The sequence below is a fragment of the Gymnoscopelus microlampas genome (genome assembly GCF_963454915.1).
Source record: "Gymnoscopelus microlampas genome assembly, chromosome: 21".
NCBI lineage: Eukaryota > Metazoa > Chordata > Actinopteri > Myctophiformes > Myctophidae > Gymnoscopelus > Gymnoscopelus microlampas.
In genome coordinates, this window is record NC_139958.1 from 38,974,681 (window position 1) to 38,997,369 (window position 22,689).

General features: G+C 43.8%; 1 protein-coding gene across 1 annotated transcript in view; it reads right to left on the bottom strand.

Annotated features, from left to right (window-relative positions):
• Positions 1-22,275, bottom strand: part of grin3bb (glutamate receptor, ionotropic, N-methyl-D-aspartate 3Bb) — a gene marked incomplete at both ends in the record, with an annotated part of 43,215 nt that extends 20,940 nt beyond the window's left edge. Inside the window, one exon of the mRNA XM_084047259.1 lies at positions 21,823-22,275. Coding sequence (XP_083903385.1) covers positions 21,823-22,275 — 453 coding nt within the window. The remainder of the gene's footprint in view (positions 1-21,822) is intronic.
• Positions 22,276-22,689: the final 414 nt, after the last annotated feature.

Here is a 22,689-nt window from a genome sequence, read left to right on the forward strand (position 1 = left end):
CCTGAGAGGTCAGGTGTGTGGGCTATACTTTTGATTTAAAATCAAGGATTCATTAGAAGATTAGTGAGTCCTGTGACAGTCTGCTCCTCGGACCGTGGACTGTGACTTTATTATTTAGCCATTGTCTGACCTTATATGGTATTGGACCATGGTGTTTCCTGTCTGCCCTAGTTGTTGCTTCCTGTCTTGTCTCACCAGTATGGGTACATCCACACATGAGCGCACGCTAGCGTGCAATTGTACGCCCGGAAGTCGGAAGTCCCGTCCACTCCCATGTTATAGGAAAAACCGGACCGGAACTTCAGGTTTATAACTTAACATTGGAGTGGATGGGACTTCCGACTTCCCGGCGTCAAATTCACGCTAGCGTGCGCTCATGTGTGGATGTACCCTATGTCTTTGCAATTGTAGTTCACCTGTGTCTTGTTCTGTTACAGCCAATCATGTGTTATTTGTCCTTTGTTCTCACCTGTGCCTAGTTAGTCCCTGTCTATTTATATGCCCCTCTGTTTCCAGTCTGTGTTGGTTCATTGATGTTGTCACTGTGTTCTGTCAGTTACCTGTTATCTTTACATTCCCTGTTTAAGTAATAAGCCCCCCTGCATCTGAATCGTTCTGTCTCCACTTCACTGTCTGCGCTTGGGTCCTACACTTCTCTGCCCCGCACCGTGACAAGTCCGAGGTGTCGTTTGGATGCTTAATGGTGAAAGTGTGGAGTTCTAAGGTCAAAATAAATTGAGTCCGTTTCCATAATCCGAGTAAGCCTCTAATTCTGTTTGAGCTCAGTGAGGCTGGCACCCCTGTCATCTGGGTAGGTTTTAATGCTCACTCCTTGTGGGGAAGTCGCCAAAGAAATGCAAATTGCGTTGTGGCTAAGAAAGACTTAGATCAGGGGTTCCCAACGTTTTGCGGATCAGGTCCCCACTGAAAAAAGCCAAAGGCCAGATGGGTGGGCCGCGTGCATTTCTGTTTTGAGTCTGTTTATGTTAAAGGAGCACTTCGCCAATTTTCAACCATATCTTTATAAAATTGGTCTTCACTCGTCTTCACTCATGTTCATTATAAGATGGCACCATTTCTGTCTACTTACACTGTGTCTCATATTGGTGGGCTGTGGACCGTTCAGAAACATGCCTACCAATGACATAATCAGTGGGGATTCCAAGCTAGTAGAAACTACAGCCTACGTTCTCTTCCTGGAAAGTTAGCATGTTGAAATTCAGCATTAAAAATAATAATAATCTTGTTTGCAATGGCCAAACCAGGCTACCGATGATGTCACTGGTAGGTAGGTTTCTTAAATGTCAACAGCCCTCCTCTGAGACACAGAGCAAGTAGACAGTGCCTTCTGAGGTACTATCTTAGGTACCGTACTTGAGTAAATGTACTCTCCACCACTGCTGGGGACAAAGATAAAAGAGGTGATCGGGACGGTTTCAGAAAGGTACATATAGGATCAAAGGAAGTCAACAGCGCTGGATCAATAGATGAGAACAAGGATTCCTTAATTGATCTTGAGGTTGGATTCAGAGACGATCCCTTGCGTTTCAAAGCATCGTGTCAAGAGTAATATGGTTTGATTGATTGATTAAGCACTTTATTGAAAATGAATTCAAAAGGATAAAAAGCACAATGAAGCCTGGAGGCTTGTTTCCATTGTGGACCTCTGGGGGCAGTGGATCTCAAAGTGGGGTCCGGGGAGACCCCGAGACAGAAGACGGGGGGCGGAGGCCATGGCGGATGTGATGAGGAGACGCAGACTGCGATGGTATGGACACGTAGTGAGGAAGGGAGAGAATGATTGGGTGAAGAAAGCAATGTCGATTAACTTAGAGGGGACAAGACCCACTGGCCGGCCTAAGAAGACCTGGCAGACGACCGTGTTGGCTGACATGAAAGCATTTGTTTAGTGTCACCAACAAATAAACAAATAGTGTTCCAGTTCCAATTGTGTCTACTCACTCCTTGTATTGTCACTTCCAAATGCACTTGTTTATCCTTCTACCTATGTGAGTTTTCTCTCCTGATTGGGTATATCCCAACCTGAAAAAGCATTGTCTGTTTAATAGAGCTGGAGAAACAGGGACATTATACTGAACAAACACTCTAGCAATGATTATCAGAATAGAGCTATTTAACACTTTAACAAACACATATTTACTGCGACTTTAAGCCTTTGTCTTTTTTTTCCTGTACTGATTGTGTTTTTCTTTGCGATTATTTGTATTATCTTAGTATGTATTCGTCATTCTATTATCATCTAAGGCCTGGCCTGACTTGCTCCTGGACTTTTTGTGCAGCATGTCTAGGTTTGAGTAAATGTTACTATGCCATGTCGATACCTAGGCTCTCAGGGGGTGAGGTATAGGCTCTATGCACAGCAGCCATATTATCACTTCCTTCCCAGGTGTTACCAATGATACTAATGAAGGCTCTGTTCCATTTAGTCTAGCAAGGTGGTTTCCACGACCCCCATAACTCTGAGAGTGTACAAATGGAACCAAATGGAGGCTTACGTGTCCATTTGGTTCCATTTGTACACTTTCAGAGTTACACACCTGTAAGGGGCCATTTGGAAGCCCATGAGGGTCCCTGGACCCCAACTGTAGACCCACTGGTGTAGCAGTGTTTCCAGTGAGCCAACATGCATAATATCAGCACCCTGAATCTGTTTGACCAGAATGGAACAGAGCCTTCATTAGTATCATTGGTAACACCTGTGAATGTCTTCATAATATGGCTGCTCTGAATAGAGCCTATTGGGTAAGGCACAGTGGTGTGTTCTACCGTGTTACGCAATATACTAAGTAGTGTGACCTGCAGAGAATTTTCATAGCCAAGCGTAGCCATCCGGAAACCGTCCAAGGAAAAGTATCTGATACGCAGGAGGAGGGGCTGGGGGCAGCAAGAATGTAAACTTTAGTTCAAATTGCCTTTTTCATGTGAGAATGTGGCGTCTGAGGTGAGGGCTTATGTGGCTATTGTCTTGAGGTGATAATGACCGCTGGCCATTGGAGTTATTCACACATTAACTACTTAACAATAGAGCGATTATTTCATTCGGCGACCATGCGCGTGCACGTGTCATGCATGGGAGGGAATATTTATAGTATGCCCTCCGAAAAAACCTAGCACACACCACTGGTAAGGCACTGGTTCTCAATGTCGAGTCCAGGGACAACCAACGCTCTAAATGGACCCTGTAACTCTGAGAGTGTACAATTGGAACCAAACGAACCATTTGTGTGCTCTTTGAGTTAAATAAGCACTGAGGATTTTGCAGTGTAGACTGGGTTTGCGGTATAGTTTCAGTGATTCCCAACCTTTTTCATTTCGAGAACCCCCGGTTTTATAAATGGCATTTCATACCTTTTTTTTGGGGTATTATCGTTATTTCTGGGACCCCTCTACACCGTAAAAGTCTTAATTTAACTCAGAGTGTACAAATACAACCAAATGGACCCACATGTGTACACTCTCAGAGTTACAAACCTGTAAGGGTACATTTGGACCCCCGGTGGTCCCCGGACTGAACGTTGAGAACCAGTTGGCTATGGATTCTCTGTTGATGGCAGTGGTGTAAAGTAACTAAGTACATTTACTCAAGTACTGTACTTAAGTACAATTTTGAGGTACTTTTACTTTATGGGAGTATTTCCAATTGTCTATACTTTTACTTATACTCCGATCTCAGAGGCAAATACTGTACTTTTACTCCACTACAATTATTTAAAAACTTTAGTTACTAGTTACTTTTCAGATATAAATTATGAGATTAAGAAACATACATTAACCACTTTAGCCCTATTTTATAACTAGGCTATTTGAAAATAGCCGATCTACAAGCACACAACGCGTCGCATCGCGACGCGTTGTGAGCTTGTAGATCGGCTATTTTCAAACATTTTAGTACTTTTACTTTTGGTCCTTTAAGTACATTTTGATGCCAATACTTTAGTACTTTCACTCAAGTAAATTTTGAATTCCGGACTTTTACTAACAACAGAGTACTTCTACATTGCAGTATTGATACTTTTACTCAAGTTAAAACATTTGAGTACTTTTTTCCACCACTGGGACACTATTGATCACATTTACATAACCACATCGCCAGGGGACGGCGGTCCAATACAATTACCACTGAGTAAATGCATTGAACAAATAATTGGATGTGCCAGAATTGTCTCTCTTCAGCCAAGGAAGGCCGTGATTAAAAGTCACTGCTCAAGCTTCAATGAGTAATGTTAGAAAACACAAGCCAAGCCAGACATCTTGGTGCAGTCATGGACTCAGACAATTAAGTCATGGATTAAAAGACTTATGGCTCAGCAGGATTTAAATTTTAGAGGGAAAAAAAGACCTGTCAATGCCTTTATTTTCAGTAGAGCTAACAACTGTAAACTCTGTCTTTACAGGTCTCCCTAAAATAATTAATCAGCCGACTGCAGTTGATTCAAAATAATGCTGCTGCTCGAGTCCTTACTAATACCGAGAAAGTGGAGCAGATCCCTCCAGTTCTTAGATCTTCAAACTGTAGCCTTGCCGAGCCCATGCATGTGACCCTTAGGTCAGGAGCCTGTCTCCTGTTTCTGTAGCTTGAGTATGTCTAGTGTAGTATTCGGTTTTTAATGACGGGGTGCTGTAATTTTCAGTGACCCCCCCCCCCCCAAAACATAATCATCAGGTATTATGGTTATACTAGGAGGAAGATTTTTTTCAAAAACGTGTACAGAAATTGTTAAAATTATGTTTTTATGTGGACACGCCTCCAGTTCATTAAGTATACCTGGTTCTCACCTTAGCACCTCCTCCACCACTTTAGCACCACCCACCTGTCCTAGTCCCTCCCCCTCCTCATGCCCACACCTGTTGTGTTATGATAATGAGGGCGAGGGTATGTTTTTACTATGTCACTAAAGCGCTGTTTCTCTATTGGCACGTTTGACCCTCAAGGTTTCAGCCTCCAGGAAGAAACTCCAAATAGTCAGAGACGACATAAAACACCATAAAAACACCCCCAGGGGGCTATCAACCTCATAGACTCATGAAAAACTGAAAAAGTGCAAAAACATGGCACCAGCTCTTTAACTCATTCAGTGCCTTGACGTCGCCGACGTCAAGTTTTTATAAGCCCAGAGTGCCAATGACGTCGCCAACGTCATGAAAAAAAACAACAAAAAAACAAGATATCATGATTTGAAGATGTGCTGCTCCATTCACTTCTTGTTTAACATCTTACTGAAAAGGGCTGCATCTCGCTTCCTAAGCACTTTTTTTTTACAATGTATTTTTGGCTCTGGCACTCAGAGCCAAACTGCCAGAAATAAGTCAGACACTGTGACGGTTCCCTGTATAGTATGATAATGTGTCACTCTTAGGTTATATGGTTATGGTTGCTTTGTATTCATTTCTGTTTCTCATTGGTTCTAATAGGACATGGGGAGCAGTGACATGTTGGCAATCAGCCAAATTGGCGTGCACCTGGGCCCGGGTGTCGACGCCCTATAAAAGCCTGCCTCCCCAGTCCTCTTTCTCTCCTTCAGTTCATTTGCTTTTGCTCCTCAACCCAGCTACACCTTTTTGCTCCCACATTTATGTTCACACATACAACACTCACACACACTACACAATCCACTCATGCATACACGCATTACACTACTGACTTTACTGATTTCCACACCTCATCTGTTCATTCATGATTTATTCGTTCATTTTGCTTACTTTAATAAACACTATATTATTTGTAAACTGCGTCTCCCCTGTGTTTTTGTTGTGTTCCCTGGTCCCCCTAGGCCAGGGTCATAACAAAATGGGGGCTCGTTCCGTAAAACTTTTGAGTGTGCAGTAAGTTTGGGGAGTCAAGTGACTCGCCCTTCTGCATTTGTTTGCTGCGACGCAGGTGTCAATTGGCCAAATTGGCAGTTGAAGGGCTCGTTTGCGCCGTGGTTTTTTGAAAGGAGTGTCATTTAGGAATCAATCCGGTGATTCCCTTGTCCGGTTGGTTCAACGGTCCGGTGAGTAGAGACAAGGCATTGTTACATGCTTGTTTTTGTCTGGACTTTGTTTGGGAGATGCAGTTAATTTCTTTGGTTTGAATTTAATCTGTTTAATCTGTTTAGATTTTGATAAGTTACAGATTTGATTAAGTTTCTGCGGGGGGGAGTTTTTTCCTGGTAGTTGTGCTGCTAAGTTAAAAAAAAAAAAAAAAATTACCTGGCTGGTTTTGTTTCATTATTATATGAGTGTCCCTGTTAGGTGCGATTTAGTTACTGGGGTAAAAGATTAGGTCGCAGGGTTAGGCCGGGGGGTGGATTATGTGCAAGGAGCGGCAGTAGATAGCGAGTGTGTACCGGTGCGTGCACATTCCGTCTCGGGGGCACAGCTAAGGGCTGGACGTAGGTCGCCAGTTCCTGGTTGCTTTTCCTACCCCTTGGTATGAGCTAGGCCTTTGCGGTGGCCTTCAGTGCATAAATACCTTCCGCAAACCGGCATGAAGACGGGTGGAGTTAGTTTGGGGTTTAAATAGAGCAGAGGGGCACTTGTATTTTGTTTTGTTTACCAGCTGGGTGGCTAACTTAGCGCACATTAGCCAGGATGTGTACCCTAGAAGCATTTTTGGTTGCTCCTTCTGAGGAACTGTTACTTCAGTGCACCAAAGACCAGGTACTTAAAATAGCAGAGCATTTTAAGATTAAAATTGAGGCAGGTGACAAGAAATTAAAGGAGACCTTAGTGGCAGTATTAAGAGTACATTTATTTGAAACTGATTTGTTAAAGGAATATGAAGAGCCAGAAAAGACTTCTACTATCCAGTCAGATACAGCGGCGGTGCTGCCGTTACCTGTATTGATGCCAGGGTTGACATTCGACCAACAAAAAGAACTACTGATGTTGCAAGCAAAGTTGCAGGCGGAGCAAGACAAAGTGAGGCTAGACACGCAATACGCAATTGAGAAAATGAAACAGCAAAGTGAACAGGCTAAACAGCAAACTGAACAGGCTAAACAGCAAACTGAACAGGCAAAAGTACAAGTAGAGCAGTGCAGGTTAGACTTGATAAGGGACGGTAAGATTTCAGCTGATGCAAAAGTATCTACAGAACCTGCAGGGCAGTCCATGGGGGAGTTTAATGTTAATGGAAATATACGTTTGGTTCCCAAGTTTTCTGAACGTGACCCTGAGGCATTCTTTACAATGTTTGAGCGTGTGGCCGACGTGCGGAAATGGCCTGACTCGGCGCGCACATTGATGTTACAATGCGTATTAACAGGCAGAGCGCAAGAGGTTTATTCGGCAATGAGTGTTGCCGACAGTCAAAAATACTCTCTGGTTAAAGAGGCGGTGCTTAAGTCGTTCGAGCTCGTCCCCGAGGCGTACCGACAGCGGTTCAGATCTTGGAAAAAACATGACAAACAGAGTCATTTGGAATTTGCACGTGATTTGACGACCTACTTTAACCGTTGGTGTAACGCCTCGGAGGTAACAGATTTTGAAGAGTTATGTGATTTGGTGATTTTGGAACAGTTTAAAAATTCTGTTCCTGCTCGAGTGGCGACGTATATCTCTGAGCAGAAAGCGAGCAACGCGGCGGACGCCGCAGCGCTCGCTGATGACTATGTCCTAACGCACCGGGGAGAGTTTAAGGCGGGCGGTGGCAACTATGTTGCCAAGGAGTCTTATGGCCGATTTAATAAACCTCTTCCTGTCGAAGTTAAAGGCAACAGCAACACTAACAACAGCAGTAATTTGCGTGAGCCGGAGAAGGTTTGCAATTACTGTCATAAGCGGGGTCACTGGAAATCGGAATGTTTTATGTTAAACGGACCTCCCAGGGCTAGACCTTTTAATGCAGGAAATTCGCAACCAAAAGGAGCTGGCATGGCCGCTCCAATTTGTCCGGTGTCCACTTGTGTTTCACCTAATCTCGGTCAAAACAAGGATACATCGTTTGCAGCACTGAATTCTTACCGTCCATTTATCATGAAAGGGTCTGTGTCTTTGGTGCAAGGTGGGGAAGAAGTACCTGTAACTATCCTGAGGGACACTGGGGCTTTTGACTCATTTATTCAGGCTGGTGTTCTTCCTTTAACTAATGATTCTGACACGGGTGATGCGGTGCCTATCCGGGGCATAGACATGAATGTCTTGCTGGTTCCTTTGCATAAAGTGGTGCTCAAATGTGAACTGTTTCAGGGAGAAGCAAAGCTTGCCGTGCGCCCAGCACTGCCGATTCCAGGGGTGACGGTGATTCTAGGTAACGACCTGGTTGGTGCTCGGGTGTGGGCGGAGGTTCCGCCGCCGGCAGTGGTGACGTCAGTTCCCCTGGTAACAGGGGAAACGGATGAAAGTGAACGTGACTTCCCAGAGGTTTTTACAGCTTGTGCGGTGACACGTGCAATGGCTAAGTTAAAAGACAAATCTGAGTCACAAGAATCGATTAAGACTAAAGTATCTGAAAAGTTTTCAATACCTCTTGCTAATTTTCCATTGTCCATAACACGTTCAGATCTGGTTGCTGAGCAGCAGGCTGACCCATCTCTGACGGAGCTGGGGCCGCTGATACGGCCAGAGGATGAGCTGCTTGACAGTGCTTGTGGGTATTTTCTGCAGGACTCCTTGTTGGTGAGAAAGTGGCTGCCACATGAGGGAAGGTTTGTGGGCGAACCAGTGTTCCAAATTGTGTTGCCAGTCAAACTTCGCCAGTCAGTGTTAAAAGTAGCTCATGATGAATCTGGACATGCTGGTGTGAGAAAAACTTATGACAGGCTTCTTAGACATTTCTTTTGGCCTCGAATGAAGAGAGATGTGTCAGCATTTATCAAAACTTGTCATACATGTCAGTTAACTGATAAACCTAATCAGAAGCTGAAACCAGCCCCATTGTATCCCATTCCTGCCATTAGCCAGCCATTTGAACATCTAATAATTGATTGTGTGGGTCCTCTACCACGTTCAAAGTCAGGAGCAGTGTATTTGTTAACAGTAATGTGCCAAGCAACTCGCTAACCTGCTGCATATCCTCTGCGCACCATTACCACTCGGTCGGTGGTACGTGCACTTTCTCAGTTTATTTCCATATTTGGGATTCCGAAGGTCATCCAATCTGATCAGGGATCGAACTTCTGTTCTCACATGTTTTCCCAGGTTCTGAAGCAGCTACATGTCCGCCACAATCGGAGCTCTGCATACCATGCTCAGAGTCAGGGGGCGTTAGAACGCTTTCACCAAACGCTAAAAGCCATCTTGCGCGCCTACTGCACTGAGCTGGGTAAAGATTGGGAAGAGGGTCTGCCGTGGCTGATGCTTGCTGCTAGGGAGGTAACACAGGAGAGCACAGGGTTCAGTCCAAACGAGCTGGTCTTTGCTCATACTGTAAGAGGTCCATTAGCTGCGCTGTCTGGAGAATGGATAGAGGCACAGCCTCCCAAAAATTTGATTGACTATGTTAATGGTTTTCGTCATCGGCTTTACACAGCCGGGTTGTTGGCTAAAGAAAAGTTAGCTTCAGTTCAGGATAAGATGAAACTGTTGTATGACTCTAAAGCCGAGCGCCGTGTGTTTAGCCCTGGAGACCAAGTGCTGGCTCTGCTTCCAATTGTTACTTCACCCTTTCAGGCAAAATTCTCCGGTCCACACAATGTGGTAAAGCAGGTTTCCGAGCAAAATTACATTATTTCAACGCCTAAACGTAAGAAACCAACCCAACTTTGCCATGTAAACTTGCTTAAGCCTTATTATGCACGCACTTCTGAGACACCGGTGTTGTGTGTGCAGCCAGAGGTTGGCTTGGCTCATGCAGTTTGCATGGCGGTTCCGGTGTTGTCTCCCAGTCGGGAGGTAGAGGAAGATGGGTTGGGTACACCTGATCCAGCGTTGGTGCACGGGCGGCTGAAAAATTCTGAAGCGCTTGCGTGCCTCGATACACTGTTGGCTCATTTGCCTGCGACAGGCCGGAGGGAACTTGCAGGTTTAATCCGGGAGTTTCCATGCCTATTTGGTGATACACCGAGTTGTACTCATCTAATCGAACATGACATTGACATTGGCGATGCGAAGCCAATAAAACAGAGATTTTACAGGGTGAATGCGGATAAGCGTCAATATTTAGAGGCCGAGGTCAATTACATGCTAACAAATGGCATTGCAGAGCCATGTGCATCTAGTTGGGCTTCACCTTGTATATTGGTTCCCAAGTCAGACAGTACATTTCGTTTTTGTTCTGATTTCCGTAAAGTGAATAATGTCACTAAACCCGATTCTTTTCCACTTCCTAGAATGGAAGATTGCATCGATCAGGTGGGCTCCGCGAAATTCGTGAGTAAATTCGATCTATTGAAGGGATACTGGCAGGTACCTCTGTCAGCACGAGCGCGTGAGATAGCCGCTTTTATAACGCCTAATGGTCTTTATTCATACAAGGTCATGCCTTTCGGACTTAGAAATGCGCCTGCTACCTCTCAGCGGCTTATGAATCAAGTGATTTGGGATATGCCGGGGTGTGCAGTGTATTTGGACGATGTGGTTGTCTATTCGGACACATGGGAGGTTCACATGGAACGCATTCGGGAACTGTTCAACCGCTTGAGGGAGGCAAGGCTCACTGTCAATCTTGCAAAGTGTGAGTTTGCAAGGGCGACAGTGACCTACCTCGGGCGAGTGGTTGGGCAGGGCCAAGTGTGTCCGGTTGGTGCCAAAGTTCATGCTGTTGAGCAGTATCCGGTTCCAACTACAAAGAAAGAGCTCATGCGCTATCTTGGTTTAATAGGTTACTATCGTAGTTTCTGTAGGAATTTTGCGACAGTTGTGGTGCCTCTCACCAACCTACTTAAGGCTAAGGCACAGTTTGTCTGGTCGCCCGCTTGCCAGGAAGCATTTGAGCAGGCTAAATTGCTCTTGTGTACCGCTCCTGTTCTGGCGGCTCCACGTTTAGACAGGCCATTTAAAATCTACACTGATGCAAGTCATGTGGGGGCTGGGGCCGTACTGATGCAGGAGGACAATCTAGGAATAGATAAGCCTGTTAGCTTTTATTCCAAGAAATTCAACTCTTACCAGCTAAATTACTCAGTCATAGAAAAGGAAGGATTGGCTTTGATTTTAGCTTTACAACATTTTGACGTTTATGTGGGCGGTAGTACCCCCGTTGTTATCTACACTGACCATAACCCCCTGACTTTCCTGAATTCTTTGCAGTGTCCAAACCAGAGGTTGATAAGGTGGTCACTGTTCCTGCAGTCCTATACGTTGGACATCCGTCATGTTAAAGGGACGGAGAACGTGGTGGCCGATGCGCTATCACGGGCTCCTCATGACTGAGGTCCTGACTATCTCCGTAGGTCCTCCTCTTGCCTCTGTCTTTCACCCCTTAAATGCTTCCTTGGATCCGGTTGCTGGGGTGGAGGTCCGTGACAGGGTGCGGGCGGCCATTGGAGTAGAGATTTGGTATAGTAGATAGGTAGTATATATTTTGTGTAAATTGGATGCCGGTGATCCCTTAGGGACCCCGTCTTTATGGGGGGGGGTGTGACGGTTCCCTGTATAGTATGATAATGTGTCACTCTTAGGTTATATGGTTATGGTTGCTTTGTATTCATTTCTGTTTCTCATTGGTTCTAATAGGACATGGGGAGCAGTGACATGTTGGCAATCAGCCAAATTGGCGTGCACCTGGGCCCGGGTGTCGACGCCCTATAAAAGCCTGCCTCCCCAGTCCTCTTTCTCTCCTTCAGTTCATTTGCTTTTGCTCCTCAACCCAGCTACACCTTTTTGCTCCCACATTTATGTTCACACATACAACACTCACACACACTACACAATCCACTCATGCATACACGCATTACACTACTGACTTTACTGATTTCCACACCTCATCTGTTCATTCATGATTTATTCGTTCATTTTGCTTACTTTAATAAACACTATATTATTTGTAAACTGCGTCTCCCCTGTGTTTTTGTTGTGTTCCCTGGTCCCCCTAGGCCAGGGTCATAACAGACACTGAATGAGTTAAGTCTGACGTCATTTTGTAGTCCGACTTCACCTCCGGGTCCAAGAGGCACCAAGCGCCGTCCACTCTTCATTGTAAACAAACATGTCGGAACCCGTTAATCTTTTTACAATAACCTCCTTTTTCAGAAATTAACCATTGAGGGTTAATAAGGGTCTTAATGCTAATATCATAGACAATAAAGACATAGACAGTAGGCTAATATATATTTATATATTTATGTACATATTTATGTATTATTATGATTAACATTGTAATATTTATTTTTTATATTTATGTATATATACATATTTATATATAGATATATATATATAAAAATAACGATTTCCTCTTCTCTTTGTCGTTGCCAGGGAAGTGGTAGAATGACACTTTGTCGATATTTTAGTCTCAGATCTGTTAAAACAGCAAGGAGGGACACAGCACTGCGCATATTGGCAAAACACACACTTGGACCCGGAAGTTGTTCTGACGGGGCGCAACGTCACGGCTTAACAACAGAATAGTCTTTGGTATGACTCGGCCAGGGACTGAACCTCGACCTCCCAGTCTCTGGGCGGACACTCTAACCACAGATCTTCATACTGGCTCCCTGTCAAATAATCTATTTCAAGATAGTACTGGTTGGTTTATAATGCATTGAATGGCTTCGGGCCAAATGACGTGTATGATCTGATCTTTTGAACCACCCAGACCTCTCAGGTCAAGTTGGACAGGTCTGCTTTATTATGTCCCCAGACTCAGAACTAAATGCGGAGAGGAAGCGTTCAGTGTCCAACTGTCCTTTGGTAATGTGTCCTTTTGCTCGAACCATTTGGATGTGCTACATTTTGTGCTACATACAATTAAATGTGCCTGGCCTTACTGTGTTTCTTTGTCTATTCTGAAGATTATTTTTAAAACAGCACAGTACTGGGAGGTAGTACCCAAAAAATATTTCACCCACTCTGTAAACTTGTAATATGACAAAACTGAGGCAGAGAGAGAGAGAGAGAGAGAGAGAGAGAGAGAGAGAGAGAGAGAGAGAGGGGGGATGGCGTTGCAGGTTGACGTATGTTAGGGGTGAATCATCCAGCTATTATCCAGTTATTATCCATAACATCTGAAACTAATGAGCGCTACTTGGCTGTCAGACTTTTAGGCTCTATCGTCCTCATCAGAGCCAACAGCGGTGATGAGGACGACAGTGTGATTCCACTCAGATTGGAATGTTCCCTCTCAGATCTCTGTACAAGCTAGAGTGAAATGGTGCAGCAGGAGCACGGCTGATTAGTTCTATCTGATCCGAGTCGTTGGTGGAAGATAGTACTCAGGTATTTTACTTAACTCATTTAAGACCTGAAGCCGATTCTACAAATGCCCTCTAAATCCCAACAGTATTCTGAAAAAGGTTTGTTTGTCAGTGGTTCTCAAACGTTTTCATGTCAAGGACCCCCAAAATGATATGTATTTGGCCGCCGACCCCCATCTCAAAATATTTTGTCTCAGGGACCCCCAGAAGAAAAAAAAATGTAAAAAATGTTCGCTTTAAAAAAATATATATTCAGAGATTTGCACACATTTTCACGATTTAAAAAAAATAGCAGATCTACAAGCTCGTCACTCTGTGCCGCGCTATGAGCTTGTATATCTGCTATTTTTGATTAGCCAAAGCGTAAAATAATGCTTTTTAGCTAAAATCTAAAAATGACACAGATGCGTCCCAGGCCTTAATGGGTTAAAGGGGTATTCACTTCTTTAAAACACTTCTGGGCTCATTTCACGTCTACTCAGACGTGAAAAGAATTCATTAAGTTTGAAGTTGCTTGATTCAATACTTGTAAACCATTTTCAATCAAGTTAGACTCATTGAAAAGACACATCCTTGGTTCTGGTGACTGATATTGTCCTTCAAATGTGTGAGGGGCCGTTTTCAGGAAGAGAAGGCTGTAGTTTCTATTAGCTTTGGAATACCCATTGATGATGTCACTGGTACGCAGATTTCTGAACTGTCCACAGCCCCAATGAAGATAATATGGAAAATGGGTGAAGTGGTCCTTTATGGGGCTAATCCAACTAATCGATTTAGTTGATTATAAAAAAGAATTGTTTGTTTGTTAATTGAAAAGAAAAGAAAATAGATATATACAAAGCTCATGCTTCTGAATTATCCGCTTAATCACCCAAAAATATCAATAAAATAGTCGCTAAGACATTAATGGATAGTTGCAGCCCTGCTAGATAGATAGATCCATACTTTATTGAAGCCAATAAACAGTGATGCTTACAGTGGCTTAACCTGTTGTGACCCTTGGGCCACACTGAACCGGTTTATAATTCCACTACAAGGCTGTAAAATCCATTTGTACTGTGCGTGCGTGTGTGCGTGCGTGCGTGCGTGCGTGTGTGTGTGTGTGTGTGATTCAGCCTGTTGAAGCATAGGCGCCGATACCGCGGGGGCCTCGGGGTCTTAGCCCCCACGGCCCACCCGCAATTGATCAGTCATCAGACATCAATCTCAAACTTACAGTACCATTACCATTACTATAGCGGGGCGCAGCTAGGTGTTAACGCGCTGTTAACACCTACAACAATAGCCCAGACAGAGAAAATGCGTTTTATTTCGGTCGCGGCTGGGGGGGGGGGCAGGGGGGGGGGGGGCTAGTGCGGTTCGAGTTGAGGCCCCACGGCCGCGCACTTAAATATAAATACAGTTGCTTCAAGTCCAATGTACAGCAGATGTAGTGACAGTTACTTCAGAACCATGGACAGCAGCTGTAGTGACAGTTACTTCAGAACCATGGACAGCAGCTGCAGTTACTTCAGAACCATGGACAGCAGCTATAGTGACAGTTACTTCAGAACCATGGACAGCAGCTGCAGTTACTTCAGAACCATGGACAGCAGCTGTAGTGACAGTTACTTCAGAACCATGGACAGCAGCTGCAGTTATTTCAGGACCATGCAAAGCAGCTACAGTTACTTCGGTACCATGGACAGCAACATAGCTTGCGAGGCGCACCCTTGATCTGCACCAAACTTGGTACAAACATTGTTCAGGGGACTGCCATCAGAATAGCCACACTATGGACCATGTGTGGCCCCCAGGGGCTACATCAGGGGCCACAGGTGCACCGTTGATCCGATCCGCACCAAACTTGGTAAAAACAAAAAAAAAACGTTCATGAACAAAATCACGAACGCAGCGTCCGATTGCTGTGACACTTTGCACGCACATTCGCACTACGTTGAGGAACAAATGCCACCTTTTTTAACATTGCCCTATTACACCACCAGGAGAGCGATTTTTGGAAGAAAAAAAAACAAACATAATATATTACTCCCACAAATTTTGTCCAAACATCACGCAAATCGGTATACACATTATCTCTATAGTCAAGTGATTAAGATGGATCCGTCCGATTTTTCATATTCCGAATATTGCTGGCCCACAATAACTTACCTGACCAGGCGGAGACCTGTGCCCCGAGGAGCACTTTTTCTAGTTACATTATGTTTTTTTTTATAGTATTATGCTACATTATCAATACATATTATCAATTATTTGCGGCCCCCTTGGAATATCCTCATGGACTGTCAGTAGACCCAGGCCTAAAGGTTGGGAATCACTGCTCTAGACTAAAGGCCAAACCGCACCAATGCAACTAGTCGCAACTCCTTGCAACAAAACAGTTTTAAGGTCAACCGCACCAATGCAACTCCTTGCAACTGCCATTGGGGATAATGGTTGTAAGTACGGTAGTTGCAAGTAGTTGCATGGTGCAAGGAGTTGCATGGCGAATCATTGGCGTAGAGTGGGCTTAAGTCTTTTATAACTTCATACTGCACCAAGCCTACAAAAATGTTTTTCTACATTCAAAATATGCATATTGATCAGTTGGCTTAACTTTGTCCAAATCAATAATTGTAGCCTGCATGCACACCACTGTTATTCACTGTCTACTTAGCCATGGAGAATAATCAGTTATTATTCAAATCAGTAGCGCCACTATTTGTTTCTATTTTGGATATTAGACTGTGTTTATCGTGCTCTTGCCAGTATTTGATTGGCTGCCTGCCCAGTCCTGCTGGCACCAGTAGAAATGACATCACATTGGGCCATGTTCATGTTCTTAAAATTACTTCTGATAAGACCAGATTGGATTCTACTCTCTATAGGTGAGCCATTTTAAGTCTGACTTCCAAAATACTATCCAAACTATCAGACAAAAGGTGCACAGAAAACAAAATCCTTGCTTATCCCAAATCACTGAAATGTTAATTCACACTGGAGTATTTATGAGAGAGAGAACGTCAGTGTTTGTCGAAATATGGCACCTGTGAAGGAAGTGATAATATGGCTGCTGTGCATAGAGCATATTCGAAATGGATTAAAAACACATAAATTACCCGACACGCTTGTCCCGTGTTTCAGATGGCTAAAATATGACTCAAGACATTTTATTCAGACTAAAACTAAATCAAAATGTGCTGTCAAAAGTAGCACTGGTCCAAAACGGTTACATTTCTAAAACATCAGACATACTGCATAATATAGCAGGAAGCTCCACACATGGGAATTCCCCCAGGGATCAATAAAATGTTATCTTATCTTATGTAGACATCTGCCTCCTGGATCCCTGGCTTCTCAGAGCCTTTATGATATTGTGTGCCCTTACGGCTTCAAGACATATCACATCACTATTTTTAAGGAGCTATTATACGTGTATATTTACTTTTTAATAAATAAACATAAATTGCAGAGTTATGAAGAGACTTTCACACAATAATGTATTTATAACTATTTTGTATCTTCCTTGTTCTGTAAGCCTCTTTCTATCTCTCTCTCTCTCAAAGATACACTCACTCTCTCTGCCTCAAACGCATGCATGAACACACACACACACACACACACACACACACACACACACACACACACACACACACACACACACACACACACACACACACACACACACACACACACACACACACACACACACACACACACACACAATGCGTGTCAACGTAAACACCTTGATTTTCCATGGCTAATCCTGTACATAAGACTTAACTCTGTGCTAGACCACTTCACCATATTGTCGCTGGCGTAACAATATTTTAGTAACAATATATTAGTAACTTAATATAGTATTTTAATGACTATAAAAATTCTATTATCTTTTTTATGTCCAATGTATTTGTATTTAAGTTCATAAAGTTAACATAAGTATAGCTAAATGCTTTTGAAATTAAATTAAAATGTTACTTTTCAGGATTCCAATTCAAATCTAGCAACAAAAAAAAATCGCAATTTCAATTCAAAAATAGCAAAAGTACCCGATTTACAAGATCGAGCTTGTAGATCCGCTATTTTCGCTACTTTTGTGTGATATAGAATGGCGAAGTACGGCATTAATTTACGAAAAAAGTGAAAACACGGAGATAAGAGGTGTCTGCCGAACAATATATGCAATGTGGCCCTGTGGAGTGAGTGAGGAAATATAGTGGCCCTCTCCATCATCAAAGTTGCCCAGCCCTGATATAAAACATTCCTTTAGTACAGTACAATATACGGTACAGCAGGTGGTTCGAAAAATTCTGAGGGTTTGTTTTTATATATGTTTTTATTCTGTACAAAAATGTGGTTGTAATGACTTAATAATAATAAGTGCAATAAGAGCGGGAGACGGAGTCTAAAGTGAGACAGACTTCTGATTCTTCACTACGTGCTTTCTTCCCTACCTTTTCAAACTGCAATTAACATTTATTTGTATTGAGCAAACATTTTTTTATCGTATGGGGTACTTCAGTTGAACTTGAGACAGAAGGGGTTCAGTGCTCAGAAAAGGTAGAGAACCCCTTGATTTGAACAAAAAAATGAGCTTGTCTCTACTATCCAACACCAGGTCAAACCAGCAGACATACATGTCTTATTAAGCTGACTTTTACTCAGACATATTTAACCCTATTATAGATAGTGACCCTCAAACTGTAGAGTTCAACTAACTGATGTTTTATTCATGAGCTATATTCCCTTGTAAAAAGAGAAATGTTTAAGCGTGATAATTGAGTTGGAAAAGGAGGTTGCGTGCAACAATGGGATTCTACTGTAAGTGGACTTCTAAACCTAAAATCCACTGAGCATTTTCTGGAGAAAATGAAAAAGGTAGCACATGCAGATTGCCAAAATTAAATCTTTCCTCCCAGGCCAGGATAAAGTCATTCATGCTCTCATTTTATCCCAGTTAGACTGCTGCAATTGCAACTACATAGGAGTTGCTGGTTGTAGAGCATGTATGTTGTACAGCATGTAAATAGTCCTACCTACTTAATGTGACACACTCTTGACCTAGTGCTCTCTATCATGGTGTCTGGACAATCTGGACATGTTGGAATGCCCTCCCTCAAACCACAAAGCCTTGCTTTTTCAGACCCTCCCAAGCCAGTCAGCGCTGTCAACAGGCATTTCCAGTCATTCCTTTCAATTCCCCACTTCATCAGTGGTGTAAAGTAACTAAGTATATTTACTCAAGTACTGTACTTAAGTACAATTTTGAGGTACTTTTACTTTACTGGAGTATTTTCAATTGTCTATACTTTTGCTTCTACTCCACTACATCTCAGAGGCAAATATTGTACTTTTACTTCACTACAATTATTTGAAAACTTTAGTTACTAGTTACTTTGCAGATATACATTATTACATTATAAAACATACATTAAAGACGGGGTGCCGTGATTTTCAGTGACACCCCCCCCCCCCCCCTAAAACATAATCATCAGGTATTATGGTTATACTAGGAGGAAGATTGTTTTCTAAAAAGTGTACAGAAAGTGTTAAAATTATGTTTTTAAGTGGACACGCCTCCAGTTCATTAAGTATACCTGGTTCTCACCTTAGCACCTCCTCCACCACCTTAGCACCACCCACCTGTCCTAGTCCCTCCTCCTCCTCATGTCCACACCTGCTGTGTTATGATGATGATGAGGGGGAGGGTACAATTTTACTGTGTCGTTAAAGTGCTGTTTTTCTATTGGCAGCACGTTTGACCCTCAAGGTTTCAGCCTCCAGGAAGAAACTCAAAATAGTCAGAGAAGATATAAAACACCACCAGGGGGCTTAATGAAGTTCTATCAACCTCATAGACACATGAAAAACAGAAAAAGTGCAAAACCATGGCACTACCTCTTTAACCACTTTAGCCCTATTGTATACCTAGGCTATTTGAAAATGGGACGGCGTTTGGCCTTTTTTCCACCACTGCATTTCATTCTCCACTCTCGGTTGATTAGTTGATGGTTTTAACAGCTCCTGTTCACAAATTCTCGACACCTTTAAAAATCAAATATGCCAAACCGAATGCCCTGCTTTGGTTAAATTACCAGAGAGGGCAATTAAAAGGCAATGCAGGAAGGCCGAATGACAATGGGAGAAGCTCACTTCTACACACAACGATGTTAGAGTCTGCTGTTAAGGATGCCAGACGCAGCTATTTTTCAAAGCGCATTACCTCACTCTCCCTGTCTCCCATAACCCCAGGGTGTTATTTAAAGCAAACTGTCTTTAGCCCACGGCCATTCAGCCATTAGAAGCCTCTTCAGAAAGATGTGAAGGGTTCCTTCACCATTTCATAAATAAGATATAAGGAATAGGCTCTATTCACAGCAGCCATATTATGAAGACATTCACAGGTGTTACCAATGATACTAATGAAGGCTCTGTTCCATTCTGGTCAAACAGAGTCAGGGTGCTGATATTGTGCATGTTGGCCCACTGGAAACACCAGTGGGTCTACAGTTGGGGTCCAGGGACCCTCATGGGCTTCCAAATGCCCCCTTACAGGTGTGTAACTCTGAGAGTGTACAAATGCAACCAAATGGACCCGTAAGGGTCCATTTGGTTCCATTTGTACACTCTCAGAGTTATGGTGGTCGTGGAAGCCACTGTGCTACACTAAATGGAACAGAGCCGTTTTCAAGATGTTTTGGCCATTATCTCTGGAATAGAAGGTCCAATCTGCACAGTTCAAAGCTTGTTGGATGCGTGACTTTGAGGACATTAAGCACGCAATGACACATTTTCGGGTTATTTGATTTTTGTTAGGGGAGGCGAGATCTTAGTTGGGCAGGCGACCGCCTGCCCTACCTCTACAGTGGGTACGCCACTGCTGTATCACACATGAAATCCTCTGCATGCTATTTAGTTCCTCAAATAAGTTTTAGAGACTCTCGTCCCCACAATTTTAGCTATTTTAAACTGCCCCCTGTACCCTGGGTGTATTTCTCAGCCTTAAAAGTGCCCTGGTCCAACCTTTGCTGAAACAGCCATCACAGGAGCCCCTGGTTTTAAATCATTTAGACCAATTTCCAAACTTTAGTGTTTTATCTGAAATGGATTGTCTGATCAATTAATATTAATTGTGAAAGTTAATTCTGTTAATTCTGTGAAAGTTAATTCTGTTTTTTAACAGCTTTCTGCTCTCTGGACAGTGCTGACAACTCTTTTAAAGGTCACTAATGATTTATTGCTTGCCTCGGACTCCGGTGACAGCTCAGTTTTATTCCTCCTGGATCTCAACTCTAATGTTGATACTGTCGTTGGCATCAATATATTGGCACTGGAATGGCTTAGCTCCTACCTCATGGACAGAAGTTCAGAAGTTTCTCAGTGGTAATTGGAGAGGCTTCCTCCTTACTTTCTTCTTCACATGTGGTGTTCCGCAGGGATACATTTTGGGCCCTTTATTGTTATCACATTAATTACCACTGTTATGCTAATGACACGCAGCTCTACATTCCGCATTTCTTTTTTTTTTATTGCAGGCAATGTGTCCCGTTTATTGTCGTGTCTCTCTGACATTGAGCATCAGAACTTGGTTCCGTATCCGCTAATGTTACACACGCAGCCCGCAAGAGGCTGTGATTGTTGACTCTAACCTTTCCTTTAACAACCATGAAGCAGCAAGAGTTGTTCAATCCTGTTACTTCCAGTTGAGGACAATTGCTAAAATGAAGACATTCCTGTCAGCCCCAGACCCTGAAAAGGTCATTCATCTCATCACGCTTAGATTACTGTGATTCCCTCAACTCTGGCCTCAGCAAAGAAAAGTGTTACATGTGCTATACACTAAATGGAACAGAGCCTTAATTAGAATGAAGTTACAAAGAGAAGTCCAACGCGTCTCAGCCAGTTAGAGGTAGTGGGGCTCGGTGCTCAACAGGGACAACTTGAAAAAGAGAGAAAAATACCGGGGCACTTCAGGAGAGATTACCCAAATAAAATACTGGAGCACTCGACTCTACCCGTCTTTATTATGTTGCAGGGGTGACTGACGTTTTGACTTCCTTGGAGTCAAACAGTTTGACTCTCCCAGCAGCATAAGGCAGTAGGGAGTTAGTAATTAAGGCAGCATAAGCTGCCTAATGCAGTAGGGAGTCACTAATAAGGCTGCATAAAGCAGTAGGGAGTCAGTGATACGGGAGCATAAGGCAGTAGAGAGTCAGCAATAAGACTCATCAAAGGCACCACTTACTCCACACTGGGTGTGATTTGTTTCTTAGGAACGAGGGGGTAAGCACGCACATCCTAAAACAATTAATTGGGTGCTGGACAACAATACGTACATTAGGAAAAGAGGGGAAGTCCACACACACTGTTTAGCTCCCAGTAGAAGAGTTTATTTATTGTTAGGCAACGTTTCGACCGTAACCGGTCTTCATCAGGTCTGAAGACCTGATGAAGACGAGTTACAGTCAAAACGGTGAGCGGGCTTCCCCTATTTTCCTGTGATTTGCTTGTTTCCACAGTTGGAACTGAACAGAGGCACGGTTCCTACCTGGGTGCTGAGCGGCTCGCCATGTTCAAGGATGCTGATGAACGGGATCTCCAGAACGGAAGCCATGAAGTCCACCTGTAGCAGCTCGTCTTGGTTCTGCGGGAAAGCCAACAGAGCGTGGACCTGCTGGACCACCAGTCCCTGACACACACACCTCAACACGGACTGAGGGTCGCCGCTGGCGGGCTGGCGGGCCAGGAGCTCCAAGCTCAGGTTAAAGGGCAAGAGGTCGCTCTGGTCCTGTCGGATCCCGGCCAGGGCTCGGCTCAGCGCGGCTCGCACCGGGGCGGAATTGCGGCTGGGGAGCAGCGCGCCGACGCGCACCGCGTGCACGGCCCTCCTCTGAGCCAGGACGCAGGGCTCCGGGTGGAGGTGAGACGGATGGATGAGGCTCTGCAGAAGGAGTTGGAATCCCAGGCAACATGTGGAGGACACGAAATAATTTGAATCCATCTCTCCCGGACGCCAGTTGGCATTACCGTTCACATCAAACTTTAAGTATCATTGAATGACATTGCAAGTCATCTCTCCTGTCACCATGATAGCGTTTAAATTCATCTCGATTTCTTTTCCTTCTGCTGCCCGATGGCTTTGGTGTTGTGAGTGCAGCGCTGCAGATTAGAGGAGCGAAGGAGCCAGAATGAGAGGCGCGCACGCGTGTGTGTGTGTGTGTGTCCCCTCTCTCTCTCTCTCTCTCCCTCCCTCCCTCTCTCTCTCTCTCTCTCTCCCCCCCCCCCCCCCCCCCCCCCGAATTAATGAATGGATGGATCATTTTAGTCATGCCACCAAAGTGGCGCATCGCACACATGTTTTAAATATTTCAATTATTTCAGCTCCCAGTACCACGACTATAAACAATCAAGATCT